This window comes from Triturus cristatus, chromosome 2_2 (assembly GCF_964204655.1).
Source record: "Triturus cristatus chromosome 2_2, aTriCri1.1, whole genome shotgun sequence".
Taxonomy (NCBI): domain Eukaryota; kingdom Metazoa; phylum Chordata; class Amphibia; order Caudata; family Salamandridae; genus Triturus; species Triturus cristatus.
In genome coordinates this window covers 1,044,416,829-1,044,437,840 of record NC_140582.1, presented here as the reverse complement: position 1 = coordinate 1,044,437,840, position 21,012 = coordinate 1,044,416,829, and the positions used below count along the sequence as shown (strand labels likewise).

At 45.4% G+C, this 21,012-nt stretch overlaps 1 protein-coding gene across 6 annotated transcripts in view; it reads left to right on the top strand.

Moving 5' to 3' along the window:
• Positions 1–21,012, top strand: part of SH3BP2 (SH3 domain binding protein 2) — a 300,470-nt gene that overhangs the window by 265,087 nt on the left and 14,371 nt on the right. For all 6 annotated transcript variants that reach the window (XM_085642526.1, XM_085642525.1, XM_085642528.1 and 3 more), the window contains 4 exons: positions 1,529–1,652; positions 2,572–2,627; positions 3,979–4,057; positions 5,410–5,469. In XM_085642526.1, coding sequence (XP_085498652.1) covers positions 1,529–1,652; positions 2,572–2,627; positions 3,979–4,057; positions 5,410–5,469 — 319 coding nt within the window. The remainder of the gene's footprint in view (positions 1–1,528; positions 1,653–2,571; positions 2,628–3,978; positions 4,058–5,409; positions 5,470–21,012) is intronic.

Sequence of the window (21,012 nt, the reverse complement as noted above, 5' to 3'; positions counted from 1 at the left end):
CACTTACCACATTTATGGAAGCGAAGAGGTTCCCTCAACCAAGTGCTGCCTTGTAAGCGACCTGGCTCATTCAATGTGTGTACCAGCATGTCCTTTAAGGAATTACTACTTAGATCAGTAATATGGGGGCTCGGGCAAGCCAGTTTACCAATGGTATGGTCCAATCTAACCAAATGGTAGTTACCTAACTATGGCCTGTACTGCTGTGGAGTTGGAGTTAAAAGTCGTTATTAATCTGATTTCCTGTTTTATTCCCTTTTGGGATTTCGGTTTGAGCAAACTCTCTGTTAATTTTCCTGATTTTGAGTCTGGCTTCTTCCATCACCTTGCATGTGTATCCTCTCTGGTGAAATCTCTTCACCATATTTCCCTCCTCCCTCTTGTATGCCTCCAGTGTGCTACAGTTTCTTTTGGCCCTTAGAGTATACCCTACGGGGAACTCCTATTTAAGTTTGGTAGGGTGGTGACTACTGGCATGCAGGATACCTAACAAAAAGAGAACATACGTCTGTGTGTGTGTGTGTGTGTGTGTGTATATATATATATATATATATATATATATATATATATATATATATATATATATATATATATATATATATATATATATATATATATAGATGGATAGATATACATGTAGATACATATTTTGTGAGTTGATGTCGCTATAAAAGTAGGAACATACAAAACACGAAATTAAATAAAAACATATTAAGGGAAGGTAGAAATGTATGAAAAGTTGTTTTGATCAAAATACCACTACATAGAAATACGGTGTGAATAGAAATATGTTTTTTCAAAAGTGATTTTCACAAAAGAAGTTTTGGAAAACAATGTTATTACATGGACTCTATTCCAAGAGAGGATGCATCTGAGAGACGGTTGTATAGGGCCAGGGTTGATTGAAATTTGCAGGAAGAGTGATTCTGTCTTGGCATAATTAGGTTTTTGTCTTTGACGTTCTTTACATAGTTTGTCCACTTCATATTGTTTTCCTGATGTTATGTCTAAATACCCCACAGATCTCAGATAACACACATCAGTGACAGTAGTTTAAGGGGCAGCAGCATTCTAAAATTTCAGAAGGTTTTTCGCCTTCCCATTTTAGAAATGACCTGTAGATGGTCAATTAAAAGGCTCGGCTGCTAGTTTCATTTGTTAAACACAATACCAGTGTGCACAGGGATAGATAGCGTTGACTCTAGGAGAAGCTGTGATCCAGTAATTATCAGTTTCTGATTTAGAGATCCAGAGCATATGGTATGAATTCATTTGTGTGTACCTTAAGTCTTATACCTTCCAAACTGGAAGTGATTAATGTGCACTACACACTAGCCTTAAGGACTATTACCAAGGTCTGGGCTGGGACCTAAGCTTGTCTTAATTACCCATCTTCAGTAGTAAACAACAATGGCTACAGCAGAGTCCTCCGATAACAAAACCTCTCATCATTGAATGTTATTCCCTTTAAGATCACAATATTCTCTAAAGGGGATTTTGTTTTTATAGCTGTTATTTTTTCTCCTAGGAGGGCACCACCAGAAGGACAAAGTTTCCGTGAGTTTTCCTGTGAAAAGCCTAAACCTGCTCCTCGAATAAATGCTAGCTTATCTCAAGAAGAACAAAACGAGTCTGATGAGGACTATGAAAAGGTAAGCAGGGTGTCAACTCTGATGTGCAGTGTTCTTTACAAGTAATGGGATGGTGGTTTTTTACTGGCACAAAGCCTGTGTCAAGATGCAGACTGCCTACGAGTGGGTGTGCGTGGTTTGCTATTGTGGGCTGAGAAGCTAAGTTTCTGGCCCCAGACATCCATGACATTCAGTGTCCAGAAATCCCAGTCTTTGAATGTCAAAGCACATACAAACATGCGCCCTCCTTACCTCTGCCTGCATGCACACTCACACTATCTGTCTCCAGTGAATGTAACGCTATTTCACAGACCTACGTTCACCGAAGCACCTCCATGTCGTTGCTTGCTTGATGCAGTCAGGTGAGGCTCTCTCCATACCCATTTGGGGGATGCACAGTAACTCCATTAGTAATGCCTTGAGCATCATTTAGGAATCATGGAAAGGTCATTATACCCTTTGAATGAAACCGCGTTGCCCAAAGGCGTTGGAGGCTTCCAGGACACGCAACGCTGGGTTTGGCACTGGGCTGCAGGAGCACCCTAGCATTCCTTTCAGACTTGAAATATGTAAGTTTGGCCATTAGTTACTTTATTTGAAACAAGCCACTTGGCACCAACACAGTTTCAGTATACCTAGAAACTGAAATGGCCGTTGGCTTTGAATTCTCAAATGTCGAGTTTGTTTTATGTTGTCAGTTTCTCAGTTTACTGTCTGCCTCTCCCTGTTTGTTCTAAGCTTAATCCTTTGGCGCAGTGCTCCTAGGCGTGCGTGCCCTTAAACTACTTGTTACTTACTTGTCAGTTGCTAAGTGCCTAGGTGTAGTTTAACTATGTACGTGCAGCTAAGGATGGTTTATGCAATTGTAGCGTGGGGCACACTGCCATATTGTAAGGAAGTTGTGCGTGCTTCTTTTCAAAAAAGGTATTTTGCTTTTCAGGTGCGCTTACCGTACTCTGTCTTTGTCAACACCACGGATTCCTCCGAAGTGGAAAGGTAAGATAATTAGGTTTTATTTGATAATCAACCTCGAGTAGCCTCTTATGTTAGTTGATAGAAAACAGTAATTATAACAAGGTCTGAAACGAGTGCTTAATTTGAGCCGGTGGTTTCCGATGCTCGGCACCAGCACTTAATTGTCAGCACCGGGGCTTGCAACAGTCTGCCACATAGTGGCGCTGTGTGTCTAATTTAAAGATGAGCACAACAGTTGTTTATTAATTCAGTATACATTAAAAATTACCATTAAATGCCGCCCAAGCCATTCTTATAGCTTTGGGGGCCTGGAATAGACTGAATTGTCACACTTGTAAGACTGTGATGGTCAGTAGTTGTGTTGGAACTGTCATTGGCAGCGCTGGGATGAGCAGTCCACTCCTAGCTGATTGGCAGGTGAACTACATTTCCGAGTGTTCAGCGTCAAATCCATGCTTACTAGTGTTATAAACCTGGAGTATGAGGAGCCAGCCTCACAGCCGCAATAAGACAACATTTACCCAAAGAGATTCCAACCCGCGTGAATTCACGGCCATTAAACATAGCATGTGAGCCCCATAACCTTACACCTAGTGTAAGGTTCCTTGCCTCCTTCTAAGGGATATTTCACTGTGCAAAAATATGGATACATACGCATGACTGAGAATGATGTGCCAGTTATCGTGAAATGCCAGAATGGATAACGAAGTTCCGTTTGAAGGCGTGTGGAGGTTGAGTAGGCTCTGTTGTCCTCTGTAACTCTGCCTTTTTCCAAACTACCATTTTAACCAAATGAGTTGTAAAAAGTCCCTACTTCTCTCACTACTGCATGATCTTTCCATGCTTTTCCTTACACCAATCAATCCCGCATTCATTAATGTTTTTTAAAACTCTGGTCCTTCCTTAGACACTCAGTGGTGTTCCTCAACACCAACGTCTTATTCCCCCTTCTTCTCTATTCTTGTACCACATGTGTATGCCACCACCATTTTTAAAATGGGTTTCTGTACCCTTGGCTATCTCACTGCACGTACATAACCAGTAGCAAAACAGCCATGGCGCTGGGGGCTGATTGGAGATGTGTAGCATGGAGAATGTGGCTCCATCTTTACATGGTCTATCCCTGATTCACAAAGCTTTTGTATCTCCCTAAGCGTGAGTGAACAACATGATGGTCACACCTTGTGCACCCGCAGCACCTTCTGGTACCCATGGATCCCAAAACACTGCCATCCAGATAGTCAACTATGCCCTGGACGCGTAACCAGGAATGTTGCCAAGGAACTCTCCCACTAATTGCTTGACTGGCCAACAGTTGATTTAAAAAGATGATCTTGACCAAATTTGACATTTTCACTTTTTTGTTCATCAGGCTGATGAAAAACAGCAGCATCGGTAAATTTCCTTCGAACGGGCTGTACTGCATAAGGAATTCAACAAAGGCCGGAAAGGTAACCATGTGTGAAAATCTAAAGTGGTGTACTTTTTTTCTGAAAGGGAACTTGAGTTCCAGCTTCTCACGGGCAGGTTGCACGAATGCCTTCCTCATTCCATCAAACCAGCCCCATTTATAGTATAGTAACGGAATCCGCCTACGGTAACTGGTAAAAAAACAGAACCGGTCAGGCACGGCATGAAGCTTTTAGGCAAGCTAGGTCAATATTCTGTTGTTGTCCACTGATGGCTCGTTATGGAAATCACAGGATGTACAATTGTAAACTAATTTGGTCAGCTTGTTTGTTTTAGATACATGCAGGATTGTTTGTGAATTTCCAGTCAGTGGCCTTTAAAAGATGAAACTAATTATGTAGTCAGCATTTTAAGGCCATTTCATCCGATTCCTTAAATAATAATGGTATATATATTACATTGTTGCAAGGTACATTATTAAGGTCTCCTCAAATAGGGCTTAGTCTGGAATGTTTGGAGTCAAGGGTATAAGTTTACCCTTATTCCTGGGATAGTTTGTCCCAAGTTAGTTTTGTCACTGGAAACTACCAGGCATTTCCAGGATTCATAAATTTGGAAAAATGGGTACCTGGGCAGAACCAGGCACCTTTTCAGATTGGTAATGTTGCTACTGTTCAGCCTTCCACACTGTTACTCTCTTCATAGCATAGTCAAAAATGTTATTGCCTGAAAGACCTTGGTCGATCTTAATGATTTAAAGTAAGCTAACAGAATCCTTGTCCTCCGGGTCGGTCAGAGTTGTCTTTAGGCACTAATATTACCAACTGCGGCTCCTCCGCTATGGCGGAGGACAGTCGCCCCACCTGCCAGCAGCCCAAAAAATGTAAAAGAAAATGATTATAAACCCTTGTTTATTATAGTAATATTTTTTGCTGTTGGATCTGAGGCTTGGCGGTGGGGGCAGGGGGTTGACAGGCTGGTGGAGGAGGGGTTGCACTGCTATTCAGTGCGCAGGACGGTCTGGTCGGCCCCCTCAGGACGGCCAAACCGTCATGCACACTGCAGCTGTCTCCAAGCCGAGCTGCGTTGCCGGGGTGCAGAGAGCAGGGACTGGCTCCCAGTCTTACTGGGAGCGTAACTCTTCGGCGCTCAGGCCAATCCTGGCACTGCTTTCAGCAGCATGAAAGCAGCATCGGGATTGGCTGTAGTGGACTCTGGGGGCCTGTGGCTGCAACGGATAGGAGCCTGATGCGGCAGGTGAGTGTTTTATTTTTATTTGTCTTGTCATACGTCCGTCTAATCCCCCTCTCCCCCCCTGCCACTCTTTTGACACACTGGCCGCTACTGAATATTACATATCCTCAACTGACCTCTCTGATTTCTATTTCCTTAGGTATTGGTAGTTTGGGATGGACAGGAATCAAGAGTAAGAAATTACAGAATATTTGAAAAGGTTAGTGAAAATTTCCTGTTTATGCACAAAAGGCATGGTTTACCATATTCGTGTGATCAGACTGTACCTTGGCTTTGCAAACTCTCAAGCGTGTCAACTAAAATCCATTGCGTTGAGGAGTGCCAAATGGAAGAAACTCTGAACACTAATACTGCTTCAGCATGGTCTCTCCGAGGGTAAGGATGGGCGCTCGCATCAGCTGACTCTTCAGAGGAGGCCAGAAGTGGGAGGAAGGCCGAGTGGCCTGAGCCCGCCGTGCGCCTGTGATGATCTGGCTTCCCCATTCTTTATCTTTAGTATCTGTTGCCAAAGTTAATCACTGGGCAGAGTGTTAAATGTTGCAGCCTAGGGAAAGAGTCAAATAAAAGTTCGTGTTGAGAGGTGGTACATGGAAACAGAAAAGTACACTGAAAGCAATAGAAACTAGCAATCCGTGATCAGATGTTCGGTGTTATAGCAGCACTTTACAAGATACCCAAGAGCAGTCACTGAAGCTATTGACATATTTCGTGACATATTTCAATCCTTCTTGAATTCAGTCGCTCAGTCATCGTTGGAAATGTCGAGATCAAAGCAGGGGCGACTGGTGTTGAAGGGCGTAAGGGGCGCTGCCCTGCCAAAAATGGGGAGGAGAGGAAAGAAATTCGAGCAGCCTAGCTCGTGATAAATCATCCTAGATTGTGGGGTTTTTGGATGAGGAATCAGTGGAAGGACTGGAGAGCCATGCGCATGCGTCGAGCGGGGAAAGTCCTCGCCCTGCAGGCACATGCCAGGGCTGTGACATCACTTTGATGGGCGTGGGGACTTTCAGCAGTAAGGAATATGCTTGTATTTGGGCTTTTAATCCGTGGCCCAGGGCGGGGTCAGAAGACATATTTTCTAGTAATGGGCTGGGGCGGAGCAGGCTGATGAGGAAAAGGAATGAGTAGGTGGTAACCACCTAAGTTTGGGCTCCTCCTCCTTTACTCTTGCCCTCTGGTGGTTTTGAGTTTGATGCTAAGGGGCAGACTGGAGGTGAAGTGCGGCATCTCATGACTCTGGAGAAGTGCAGTGCTGAAGAGCACATTGAACCCCCATCTCCGCAGACCGAGCTAGTGCCTTCAAGATGCACCACTTTTTCAGTGCTTTCTGCACGCCCCAGTGCACCAATATTAGAAGCATGTAGGATTATGTTAATTAATGCCTTCAGCGCGGCGCGGATTACCGCGCCGTGCTGAAGGTTCCGTGCGCGGGCGGGGCAGTGACGGAGCGGGTCTGTCATGCGCACAGCGCGACCGACGCGCATGACGGAACCGCTCCGTCACACGCATCGAAGGGGTTAAGAAAGCACTGCACATTTCTTCCCCAGTGATTGAATTTCTTCTTGGGATGTGTATAAAACATAACTGAGGTTCTGTAAAAACTACTAATTCTCCCCCTGCATGCTCGTGTTCCGGCTATCTTTATCTTTCCCTGCATACTGATCCGAACTGGTTTCCCCAGTTTCAAAGGCCACATCTCTTCCAAAAATTATTGTGCGTTTGTTTGTTCTATACACAGAGGCCCTCATTTGACTCCGACTTGCATGTGTAACATATAGGGACTTCTAGGTGCTAGAGCTCTTCCAGGACTGCTTTCGTATAATGCTATTCAACACATTGATTACTAATTAGACCTGAAGTAGGGCTTTACATGAGCACCAGTTACATTTAACATGTTTTTATTCTAGACCTGGGTAGATTGAGTGATTTAGCCCAGAATCACGGGATGGTGAACTGTGTTAAGACTCATACCTGGTTTCCCCAGCTCTAAAGTCAACAGTGCTGGCCACATACTTCTCTCTGTGATTCTGTGTCGATGTTTCATGCTGTTTGCAGCTTCTCTGTGTACATTGATTTTGAGAAGTGTGATTTATTTCCTGCCGATAAGCAAATAGATAAGAAACCTGGGAACCACTTCAGGGACAATCGTTGCTTTAATATTTCATTTTCTTCCTAAAACTAAACTAGAGCTCGGTCCAAATATTAAAATTAGAAAGAAAGGCGCACAGGATGCTTATGGATTTGCGCTTTCGGATAGTGCGCATTAGATGCAAGTGCATTCCAGTGCTTCACAACACAACTACACTGTTTTAATACGAGTGCCAAACATCAGATTTTAAATATTTGTTCAAACGGCTTACCATGGGGTGTCACTTGCTTGATCTAGCATCATGAGATGTTGAGCTCAGGCTGGGATTCCCACTTGGTACTCAGCAACGATGGCGGCACCCTTAGCTGTTAGGTCACATCCCTTGCGCATCTCGGAGAGCTAAACTCGCCCGCAGTGAGAAGATCCTGGGGTTCCCGTGGAGGAAGGCACATGGACATACTGTTTTGCGCAGCTGAAAGTAATGTCACCCAATTACAGACTGTTGCTTATTCACTTTAAATCTATCCACAGGCTATATAGAACCCCCGTCTGGATGCACAGAGCTGGTTTGAGTGAGGATGCGAGGTGTGTGCGTTGTCGAGCCCCGGAGGCTTCCTTTATGCATCTGGCCTGGGAGTGCCCGGCAGTGGTGAGGTACTGGGAACGTGTTTTTGAGGTGCTAGCCCTGCTGATAGATGCTGCAATTGAACACTCCCTCTTGGTGGCCATGCTGGGGTACGTGCGTGGAATAGCTGCTGAACACAGGAAACTGGTGGCCATGTTGTGACTCCTAGCTAAGAGAAGGGAGGCTATCTTCTGGGGCGGCAGGCGCAGTCCGAAGGCAGTGGAGTGGCTTAAGGATGCAGCATTCTGCCACAATCAGTTGTTTGACTATTGGGAATTGCTGCCTGCACAGTCTCGACCCAAAGACATATGGTCGCCACTGCAGAGTTACCTAGATTCTTTATCCCCTGACAACAGTGACAGTGCAGTGGTGGTAGCATAGATACTGCGCTCTGACCAATCATCACACCCACGGCCAGTTGGCAGTACAGTTGTAGCTGGAGAGTATCATCTTCATCTGGGCCAGAGGGGAGCTTCCATCCCCCCCCCCCCTCTGAATTCTCCCCCAAAGCTTCCTGCTCTTTCCTTTCTGACTATCCACTTGTTATTATGGTCGGCACGGCGCCCTGCACTACTTCTCAGATGGACTGTTGCTACAGAGGGCAGAAGGACATGTAAGGGACTAGAACACTCTGCTCCAGTGTACTGTCCAAGGCTATGTAACGACACCCCCGAGGTCGCTCTGTTACTGCCAAGCTTGCCAGAATGCATGTAAGTAGCAAGGTTGCAGCTCCGTTTCATCTTCCTTGTATCTGTTCACTCTCTTGAAAAGTTCAATAAAAAGAAATTTTAAATAAATAAGCTCACCCTCAGTGCCAACTGGCTTCTCAGCACCAACCTTGTGCAAAATTACAAGGGCAAACAACCAGGAAAAAAACGGTAAGCAGGAGTGAAAACACCGATTTTACCTGGGACGCGGGGGGAATTAGGACCCCTGCCCTGCTGGGGCAGATGTTCCACAAACGGCAGCAGCACGGAATGCTGAGACCAAGCGGTGCTTCCGGTTGTACCGCCCTAAACCCCAGGAACCTTGATGAACCCTTCCCCCCTGATTATAACCCAACAAGAAGAAAAAACATATTGTTTGAGGCATATGAGCTGCAGATCACACACTGTGCATAGATCGCCATCTGGTGTTGGGCCCGGATGTTTGCACTTTGTTGGTGTATTGGAAGAAGTCTTTGGAAGTCACGAGATAGGTGACTCCTCCTTTGGACAATAGTGCGCATGGGCATCGACTCCATCTTCAGATTGTTTTTTCCTGCCATCAGGTTCGGATGTGTTCGTCGCGCTCCAGTTCAGTGTCATTACCGTTCTACCTTTCGACGCGCATCCTTCACCCATTCTTCGGTATTGTTTCGATCGCATTTCCCATTCGACGCGCATCTCTCCAAACTTGAATTCTTCAATTCTGATCAGCGATGCAGGCCTTCGGACCTAGCTGCGCCATTAGGCCTTTGGCTCATGGAAAGGACTCCTTTCAAAAAGTGTCCTCAATGTGGATCCAAGTTTCCACACACCGATCTTCACGAGGTGTGTAACCTCTGCCTTTCGCCCGAGGCCGAGGCCAAAGACTGTCCAACTTGTGCCTCTTTCTGCTCCAAGAAGACAATTCGGGATCGTCAAGCTCAAAGAAGCATAGCTCGATCTTCAACATCGATACCGGATGATATCTTCCAAGAAGGCATCAATGTACCGGAGAAGGAGCAGATCGAAGAGGGCAACATTAGCGCCGACGACTCCGACGTCAAAGACATTACTCCAGGGCAGCGGGTCGTAAGTACTGACGTCGACCCCTCCCCCACACCCATTTACAAGAAGGTTTCGGTCACACCTTCACCTTCGGGCCTAGGTGCACACCAGGACAAAACTTCCCACGCCCCGCCTTCGGGCTCGGCAAAGAAGTCGATACATAAGCCTTCAGGCAATTCGGGATCGAGTCAGCCTACCATCTGTACCGAAAACCCATCCCCGGCACCAAAGAAGAAACCACTGTCTTCATCCGCACCGACACCTGGTTCCACATCGGCGCCTTCGGCACCGAAATCCGCTGGTACGGACGTCTCGGATCCGAAAAAATCATCGGAACCAGCCAAACAACCGGTTCCAAAGATTGACGCTCAATCTTCTAAAAAAAACATCGGAACTAATCAAGCAACCGGCTCCGAAGACCACTGGCGCTCAACCTTCGGTTCCGAAGACCCCAACAGAACCCAGGAAAACTCCAGATTCCAAGCTTAAGGAGCAGAAAACCACTCCAAAACTTGTGCCACACAAACAATCGTACCCGAAAAAATTGGCACCAAAACAACACACTCCTGAGGAGGAGCTTTTTCGGCCTGGTCCAACCCAAAAAACTCTTGAAATAGACCCAAAGACAGGTCAACTTATACTTAGTCCTTCCAGGAGAAGGAAAATGGGCAAATCTGTACCAGCTCCACGCCCAAAGAAAGACACATTGCCACTTCTCCTTTGAGAATTCCTTCTCTCCTATCCCATCTCCTCTACCACAGGATGACGAAGACACCTCGGGAGGAAGAAGATAATGACCCTTTAGGGGAACATAGTCATTCTAACACCCCAGAGGACCCATGGGAAGATTATGGCACACCCGATGTCTCTAATGCACCTCAAGATGATATCTACCCATCTAGACCATTCCCTCCAGAAGACACTATAGGGTTCACTCAGCTCATACACAGAGCTGAAGAATACCACGGTGTGAATTTGCACACAGACCCTGTAGAAGAGGATTTCCTCATGGACTCTTTTGCACCATCTCAAAGGTCCACTTCCATTCTCCCAATGCTAAAAGGGGTAATCAAACACGCTCCTGAAGTGTTTAAAGATCCTGTAAGGGCCAGAGCCATTAACCCCAGGGTCGAAAAAAAGTACAAATCTGCCCCAACTGACCCGGTTTACATTAAAGGGCAACTACCCCTGGATTCCTTAGTAGTCTCCAATGCCAGAAAAAGGGCTAACTCCCAAACCACAGGTGATGCTCCACCTCCTGATAAGGAGTCAAAATTGTTGGACGCATCTGGTAAAAGAACAGCGTCCCAAGCAGCCAACCTATGGAGAATTGCCAACACACAGGCTTTGCTGGCTAGGTACGATAGGGCACACTACGACGAGCTAGAGACCATACTACAACACCTTCCAGATCAATCTAAAACAAGAGCCAATGATCTCATCCAGGAAGGCAAACTCATAACTAGGTTGTCCGGAATTCGGTTTAAACCGAATCTAAACGACAGTACCCTACCGGATGAAAATCAGCGCACTCTGTTTAAACCGAGTGTCACTGATTTTCATTGCTGTTGCACCACTTGGCCACTTGATGGAGCCAAAGCTACACCACGGCTGCAGTGAGAATCTTGGGCCTGCGTTCGTAATGGAGGGGCCGCACTGAGCATCTGCCTTGACTGCACCGGAGCTGGTGAGTCCTCTGCCCCCCTGCCGCCCCAACTACGAACATCCAGCCTGTTACTATGCCCCAGCGGCTGCCCGTGAATTCACCAGCAGTCTGTCTTACTGCGGCCCCACCCGAATACTTCACAGGTCTTTCAAACTACCATTTACTTAACGAGGCTTTGTTGTTAATAAAGGAGTGGGCGGCGGGGAAAGAGGCTGCATGCTCAAGTTTCATCAGGCAGGAAAAAAGGAGCGTCACCTTCCTCAGCCTTTCAGACTCGGTCCGCCTTTTAAGATGCAAGGCTGGTGTTTTAAATGCATTTGCATTTTATTGAACAATACGGAGTTCTTGGCGAATTCACTTTGTAGGGTTGTGTTTCTGAGATATCAAGAGATCCCGAATGTATAGCGGAGAGGAAACAGGCGCCTGAAAGACTCAGTCATCGGGGTCACTGCCACTTCTGTCCCCGGGGGTTGGAGCCCAGATGCTTAGGCAGCCAGGACATCCGGCACGTTAGTGTTTAACTCGCTGTGTTATCCAATTTCACCCTGTCAGAGTGAGTTAAATGTAGGCGGATTCGGGAAACATTCAGCACGCACCAAACACAGAACTAAAGCGGCTCCGGGCTTCCGCCGTCGGACTTTCAACTTGATAAATCTTAAGTACGAAAAGCAGAGCAGGAGAGAAGGGCTCTCTGGCGAGTGTGTTTCTTGTACTCGCTGCATCCCTTCAGAAAATGTGCGCAGAGAAGCCCCGAAGGCGCTCTAGCCTGCTCCTGTGGAAGGCCTTCCCTGTAAAGGCAGAAAGGAATTTTGGGTTCGGGACATTTTCATTTATAATAATCAACATCACTCTGTCAAAATTAATCACATTAAAAAAAACTTGTATTGTGATGGAGGATTGGACTGCTTTGTCTCTGACTGCGGTCTAAGCATTTCACCTGAACTACTTTAAGGCCCCTACTGATTTTTCCAGTCCCTCCTGCCCCCTCCTTACTCGCCTTTAATGTTCAGCATTACTGCGGTACATCCGTCTAGCTGATAAATGTTGTCCCGCTGTCTCTACGAGGAGGGTTATTGCTGTTGCGGTTCTTTATGGCACAGAGGTGTGAACCAACTCACATCTTTTAAAAAAAAACCTCTTAATTCCTGTGAGATCAGTGGGAGTTCCTGACTCAGCCTTGCCCACGGTATAAAACTGTCTCTAGACTCTGTTAGCGTGTTCAGAGATGTGATTTCATTATCCAAGGATCCTCTTACCATACATGTCAAATATATTCATAAAATAGCAAAGATATTAATTCAAAAAATTAGCACTCTTTGCCCTGCTTGGTTTGGGCCTGCATTTATCATTTGCACTATTCGTCCTTAATGGAGAATGGGGGAGTTATGTTGTGTTCTTAATACTGAGACTGCTACAGTTTTAATGACTAACATTAGCAGAGTCCTGGTCATGTATAACTTTAGGAATCTGGAAAACGTTAGTTATGACAATTGAACGTATATTTAGCTCTAGAGGGAACATCTCTGCAAGACGGAAGAATGCAACATCCTCTTCTGATATTTGGACATTGGCTAAAAAGAATATTTTTATTTTATTTATAATCTTAATAAAGCTTTAAGAAGTAAGAAAATGGGTAGATCAAATTATATACAATCAACAGCATTTAAATAGCTCCATATTAAAGGAACCAATTTGGTTTATAATATTTGCGCTTTAGACCTAAGGAGTGAAATGAGTGATAATATTTTAAAAACCTGATTTTTAAGGTTCAGAATCCGTTGCATTTACTCATAAGCGTAGTGCTTTGTAAAGTGCTAGCATGTTGCCTCACATGCACTGTAAGGTTCCACCGTGTTAATTAACAATGCTCGATTACAGCACCATTTCAATCAATTAAAACCTGTACCAACTAGAGGCTTTACATGATTGAATACACCGTTAGGGCTAGGTGCTGTTCCTCAGAGCAATAGAGAGCCGTGATAGTTTCTAATCTAGTTCTTATGCTCTAAAGGCGACCACACCAGCCTTCAATCACCAAGTCAATATGGGCAGAGGTAATATCTTGAAAGTGAATGGGAAACTGCGGGCTGTAGGAAATAGGAACGTAAGTGCCCGACCGAGAGGCAGAAGAAATATTAATGTGACCCAAGCCACACTGGTGGAACGAAAATTGAGGGGGCCTCCCTGCACGGTACGAAGAGGGGCCCCCTCCAGGCTCAATCAGGAGCTCTCTGGCCAGAGTGCAGCGCGGAGGGGGCCCCCTGGAGCTTGGGGCCCCCAACATCGCGGGGGCCTGTGTTACGCCCCTGCCAAGCCATAATAATAACTCATTGACATGTATAGTGCACAACCACGTACGGATGGTAGATTTAGAAAAGCGAGATTCGATAATAAAACATTGTCGGGTTTTATGCCGGAGGTCACACATGGCAGCGCCTGCTGAAAACATGTGCAAGAGGCACGTCACCGGTGTTCAAGGAAGGTTCTACTTCCATGCAGGTCTGACTTTCATGTTTACTTCCTCTGTTTTCAAAGTATAGAAAGTCTGATCTTATACGCACAACACAGTCAAGTCTCATACAAACAGCACATCCATTCCCGGGGTGGGATCTTTCTGGGGGACTAGCGCCTACGCACACTGGGCTCATGAGCGGAACTGTCTCTTCTTCAGAGGGTGTGAGTAAAGGTGTGAGTAAAGTGAACCTCTCTTCCAAGTGTCAATTCACTTTAATAACAATACAAATTGTAGCTTGTTTTATGTGGCACGTCATACCACACTTCTGCCGTTGCTAAGTGCTGTACAGAACAGGGCTTTAATTGAAGTATACTACACAAAATGGTATCAGTTCCTATGATTGGCAGTACCAAAGTGGTGAGCTGCCTGAGGGGTTGGGAAGATAGTAGTGGTAGGTAAGGTTCGTGGTGATGTCTAAGGTGTAGGCCAGGTACTCCTAGGTGGTTTTCCAAGTGCCCTCACACACCCTTGCGGGTGCAAAGCATCATCATCGGGCGTTGCTCCTCGTGGGGGTGGCGCTGCAGTCCCTCACGGGCCCTTCAAGAGGGCTCTCTTTCGGAGATCTTTTGATTGGAGTAGCCGTAGTTGTGCGTGCGGGTGTGTGGGGATGGTGGGTGATGTGGTGAGGCTAAAAAGACCTATAGGAACCCCAAGTAGTTTATTAATGAGTCCTATGGGTCTGGTTAAAATCTAACGGGGAGTGGTGCCTGAATAGTACTCAGGAAAAGTAGGGGGAAGGTAGGTAGTTCTGTTACTCTTGACCCGTATATAGTGAAGTTAGAGTGAGAGTGAGAACGTGTGGTGGGTGGTCAACATGTTTCGCGCTTCCCAACGGTCCCTAACGGATCCGTAGCGCTTCGTCAGGACCAAAAGAAAAATGATAACAAAAATAGTAGATATAGGTCAATACGTATCCTATGTATCCATAGTTAAGGGATCCCGTTGTATTCGAGTCCCTAAGCGCGAACCCAAAGGAATTAGGATCCAGGCTATACCGGATAAGGATCAGCTGGGGCGCGGGGCGCCAGTTAAGCCCCGGGTATTCTTCTCTGAACACCTACGTGCCTCCAATTGAAGTACACTTTTTATTTCAGACACCTCGCAGTCGCAATCGACCTCACGCTCCATTCACTTCAGCAGCCACGGAAGTATTATATAGCGGGAACTCGACCCTAAGGTATTGGCACCTATGGCACAGGAGGCCAATGGTACCCACACGTAAACAACGCAGAAAATGCAATATATGCGCAGTCAGCCATTCCTTAGAAAGACACCAAATGAAGTGCCAAACAGCGCTTCACGCACACAACATGTGTGAGGGCGCTATATCGATGATACAATGCAATGCAACACTCTCTGAGAAGGAGAGCGGTAGCGACTCCGGAACACAGACTGTAATTTCCAACTTGCAGATTGACCAATTCACGCTTTCATTTAAAACAAGCATTTGCAATGCCATAGGTCTCGCATTTACGCAAGTTTGAGGTATTGACATTGCAAATAACAATGCCTTTTATGTTTGTTTTCGTTTTTAAAACATAAATAAAAGGCTTTGTCATTTACAATGCCAATAGCTTAAACTCGCAAAAATGCGAGACCTATTGCATTGCAAATGCTTGTTAAATCTGAGCTGCAGAATCAAAGGACAATGGAAAGAATTTCATGACTGTATTAAGCTTCTGAAATGTAGAGCAGTATACAATTTCTGAAGAAAAATGGAAAAAGCAATATTAAAAGCAAAGCGTTCCATAAACACCGGTAAAACACTGTTTCAGTTGTTTTAAATGGCGCGAAAATGAGTAACCACTGAAAAGCACTGTTTTTTTGAGGTATTGAAATCACTGGAAAACACTGAAAAAACACCACCAGAATTTCCCAAAAACAGAAACTGAAAACAGGAAAGCCTACTCATAACTAATACCTCCATTCGTTGCGCTCTGGATGCTGCAGACACAGCATCCAGAGCTATTAATACCAGTGTCCTTTTACGCAGACATGCGTGGCTTTGCATTTCAGGCTTTAAACCCGAAGTCCAAACTACCATATTAAACCAACCATTTGACCAGGAACACTTATTTGGGCCTAGTGTAGATTCATCTTTGGAGAAGATGAAAAAAGATACCGACACGGCCTAATCAATGGGAGCTTTGCAATCGCAAGCTCCCCGAAGTTCCTCTAGTCGCTCCTGTTATAGGGGCGCCTCTAGAGGCTTTAACACTGACAACCCCTCCACTTCCTACAAGAGCCCCACCCAGACCTCATCTACCAGAGGCTATTACAGAGGAGGCTACAGGGGCAATAACAACAAGGGTAGAGGCAAAACTACCAATACTCGCACTGCCTCCACCCCCAAACAATGACTTCCTTCCACTCCCCAATAATCCAGTCCGGTTATTGCCTAGAACTCACTTCAACTCCCCCAAACATACCACCCAGGCAGCACCCAAAGTCAACAGAGCACTTAACGCTCTTAAAACAAGAGGTGCTTTCCCTCCTACAAAAACATGCAATAGAACCAGCTCCCCTGCATCACCAAAACACAGGGGTTTACTCCCTGTACTTTCTCATTCCAAAGAAGGACGGAACCCTAAGACCCATCTTGGACCTCAGACCATTAAACCTCTACATAGAATCAGACCACTTTTATATGATTACTCTTCAACAGGTCCTTCCTCTACTCAAACAAGGCGACTTCCTTGCCACCTTAGATCTCAAGGATGCCTACTTCCACATTCCCATTCATCCTGCTCACAGGAAATATCTCCGGTTTGTAGTAGACGGTCAGCATTACCAGTTCAAGGTTTTCCCATTCGGAATCACCACAGCACCCAGAGTCTTCACAAAATGTCTGTCAGTGGTAGCAGCCCACTTAAGAAGACATCAAATCCATGTCTTCCCATATTTAGATGACTGGCCAAGTTGCATACCCTGTGTGAAAATCACACAGGTACAACACAATCCAACTACTTCACAACTTAGGGTTTACCATAAACCTCACAAAGTCTCACCTCCAACCGTCCCACATCCAACAATATCTAGGTGCCACAATAGACACCTCAAAAGGCCTTGCATATCCCAGTCCAGCCAGGATATCAAGCATGCAAACCCTTATAACAAAATTCCAGCCGCAACACTCACTTCCAGCTCGAGTGTTCATGCAGCTAATAGGGATGATGGCCTCTTGTATATTCATAGTACCTCATGCAAGACTCCAGATGCGCCCCTTACAGGAATGCTTGGGACGTCAGTGGAACCATGCTCAAGGTCTGGTGTTGATGGACGGCCGCACACATCGCTCTCTGCAGTGGCGGAACACGAAAAACCTTGCCAAAGGGTGACCGTTCCTAGAGCCGGTTCCACCGATTGTACTAACAGCAGACGCATCGCTCAGCGGTTGGGGAGCTTGTCTTCTTCATCACACCATACAAGGCACATGGACACCTCAATAAAGACTACTCCACATCAACCATTTGGAGTTACTAGTAATCTTTCTGGCATTAAAATCATTCCATAAACAGATACCAGGCAAAGCTGTCTTATTCCGCACCGACAATATGACAGCAATGTACTACTCACAAAAACAGGGGGGACGCACTCTCTGCAGCTCTCTCAACTAGCACAGAGCATAATGGAGGTGGTCTATACCTCAAAACATATTCCTTTTAGCCCAACATCTTCCAGGAATTCAAAATCACATGGCAGATCTGTTAAGTCGTTAGACACAACAGATTCACGAGTGCGAACTTCATCCACAAGTTCTTCAAATGTTTTTCCAAATATGGGGCCAGCCAGAGATAGATCTCTTCGCCACACATTACAACACAAAATGCCCAAGCTTCGCCGCCAGATATCCACACCCATTCTCCAAAGGCAATGCGATATGGATGAATTGGTCAGGCAGATTTACGTACGCTTTTCCGCCTCTCCCACTCATTCCATTAGTGGTGCGCAAGCTGCAACAACAGTCACTAACACTGATCCTAATTGCTCCAACATGGGCCAGACAACCATGGTACACAACATTGCTGGAACAGTAGTCCCGCACCAAAAACTACACCTCTTAACACAGAACTATGGAGAGATCAGACTTCCAGATCCAGCACAGCTCAACCTGGCGATCTGGCTCCTGAAGTCCTAGAATTTGGTTACCTCAACCTTCCACCTGATTGTATGAACGTTATCAAAGAGGCTAGGCGCCCCAACACTAGAGCCTGCTATGCAGCCAAGTGGAAAAGATTTGTTATATACTGTAACAACAACACCATCAATCCTTTATATGCCTCCACTCAACACATCATAAGTTACCTGCTGCATCTTCAAAGATGTAATCTAGCATACACATCGATTAGATTACATCTCGCTGCCATAGCAGTTAACCTACAAAACAGACAACATCTGTCATTGTTCAGGGTACCTGCCATTAAAGCATTTATGGAAGGCCTTAAAAGAATAATTCCTCCCAGGGTACCACCCTCGCCAGTGTGAAATCTAAACATCGTCCTCACAAGACTAATGGGTCCCCCATTCGAACCTCTGCATAAATGCGAGCTACAATTTCTTACATGAAAAGTCGCTTTCCTTATGGCCATTACATCTCTTAGAAGAGTCAGTGAGCTACAGGCACTAACTATTCAAGAACCATTTTTACAACTCCATCATAACAAAGTGGTTCTCAGGACAAATCCCAAATTCCTTCCTAAAGTTATCTCTCCCTTCCATCTCAACCAATCTGTTGAGTTGCCAGTGTTCTTCTCGCAAGCACAAACGGTAGCAGAAAGAGCTCTTCATACACTAGACGTAAAAAGAGCACTCCTTTACTATATTGACAGAACAAAACCTTTTGTTATGTTATTTATTTTCTAAACTTTTAGAGCGCGAACAAATACCACGAATGGTGTCTCGGCGCTGGGCAGACAGAGAGGCACTTCCTGTGCATTATTGAGTGAATAACCAAGTCTTCACTTGCTTTCTGAAGAGCAGCAGTGAAGAGCTGTTTTTTATGTGATGGGGCAAGGAGTTCCAGAGCCTCGAGGCAGCTACCAAGAAACGTCTGTCTCCCCAAGTGACTGTTCTCACTCGTTGAATGCATAGGGATGCGGATGAGGCAGATCTTAACGCTCTCTTGGGAACATACAGCTGCAGTGATTCCCTAAAAAAGTCAGGTCCTTGGCTATTCAGTGCCTTGTATATAATACACAAAGCCTTGAATTTTGTTCTTTTTTTTACTGGGAGCCAGTGCAGTTGGTAGACGACGGATGAAATAGGCGCGAACTTGGGAGTTTTGGTCAAGATTCGTGCAGCGGCGTTCTGCACCATTTGTAACTTTTTGAAGACCTGCTCCTGAGCATTCAGCAGAAGCCCATTACAGTAGTCCACCTTGGATAACACCAAGGAGGACATCAGGGTTTTCTCTGCAGACAAGGGAAGGTAAGGTAGTAACTTTTTCACTTTCCGTAACGTAAAAAAGGAAGAGGAGACTACTGCATTGGCATGATTAGTGAAACTTAGTTTGTTGTCAATGTTATGTTAATTTATTTCTTCTATAGCGCTCGGCTACTCCCAGGAGCATCCCGGCGCTTTGCTGAAGAACATTGGCAGACACAACAGAACACAACCACAAAGAGGAGACAGAAAGAAGACCAGATTATCTGAAAAAATAAAATTTATTTAGTGAAAAGCCACGTTTTAAGCTCCTTTCTAAAGGCGAGGAGACTGGGAGCCTGTTTAAGAGAAAATGGTAATTCATTCCACTCCTTCGGGACTAGGTAGCGGAAGGAGCGACCACCCATCCTTGTGCGCCTAATGGCCTAAAACAACTTTTTGTATCCTTCTCACCACCACATAAAGGCAATCCCATATCAAAGTCTGGGATTGCAAGGTGGATTGTCAAATGTATACAAATTTGCTATCACAAAGCAAAACGTACACTATCTATTCCCCCTAAAGCCCACTCTACACGCAAAATAGGGGCTTCAATGGCATTTTTAGGGAACATTCCCTTAGATGATAACTGTAAAGCAGCTACATGGTCTACACCGCACACATACACAAAACATTATTATGTAGATGTACTGGCAAAACAACAAGCTAATGTGGGCCAGGCTGTACTCAAAACACTATTTCAAACTACTGCAACAGATACTGGTGGTCGCCGCTGAATAGGAGTACTGCTATGCAATCTATGCACAGTGTGTGATCTGTAGCTCATGCCTCGAACGGAAAATGCTACATACCAGTATGCATCTGTTCTTGGCATGTAGAGCTGCAGATTCACACACGCCCACCCACCTCCCCGGCTACCTTTACCTGTTCCAGTATTATCTTAATTAGATACAACATACGTGGGCATCTATTTCTGATTCTTACAAAACTCCATCATTTCCCTTCTTGGCGAAAAAACAATCTGAAGATGGAGTCGATGCCCATGCGCACTATTGTCCAAAGGAGGAGTCCCCTATCTCATGACTTCCAAAGACTTCTTCCAATACAACAACCAAGTGGAAACATCCGGGCCCAACACCAGATGGCGATCTATGCACAGTGTGTGAATCTGCAGCTCTACATTCCAAGAACAGATGCATACTGATAAGTATCATTTTCCCTCCTGTGCTCTTAATACATCTGCTGTTGCCGGCGAAAAGGGTGAGAGTGTGAACCCACATAAAGCCCCCAAACTGGGCTGGACCTGATGTCATCCACCAGGTTAAGGGGCTGAGATCTCACACTTAGCAAGGTGGCCACTGAAAAAATACTATACCCAGGCAGTGGAGAAACACTAAAGGGCTGTCCCCTTGGATGTCCCCTTGAGGGTTATGTGGCCTTCCACCTCTCCAGTTGTACAGAGAACGTAAATGATTGAAAATTAGCACACAATTGTTTTTATAACCAGATTAAATGGTTATGGAACGTGTGAAATTGAAAGTGCAGCTGTGTGCCGTTTTTCTGTCCTTAATGGGAAATCTCAGCACAGATTAAAGAAACAAAAACAGAAAAAAGTAAAGGCATGCATGTTTTCCATTTAATATATTAGATTGGAGAATAACCAAACAGCAAATCCCTGCTTGTGTGATTGGTGATGCAGTATCGGCTGGGTAAC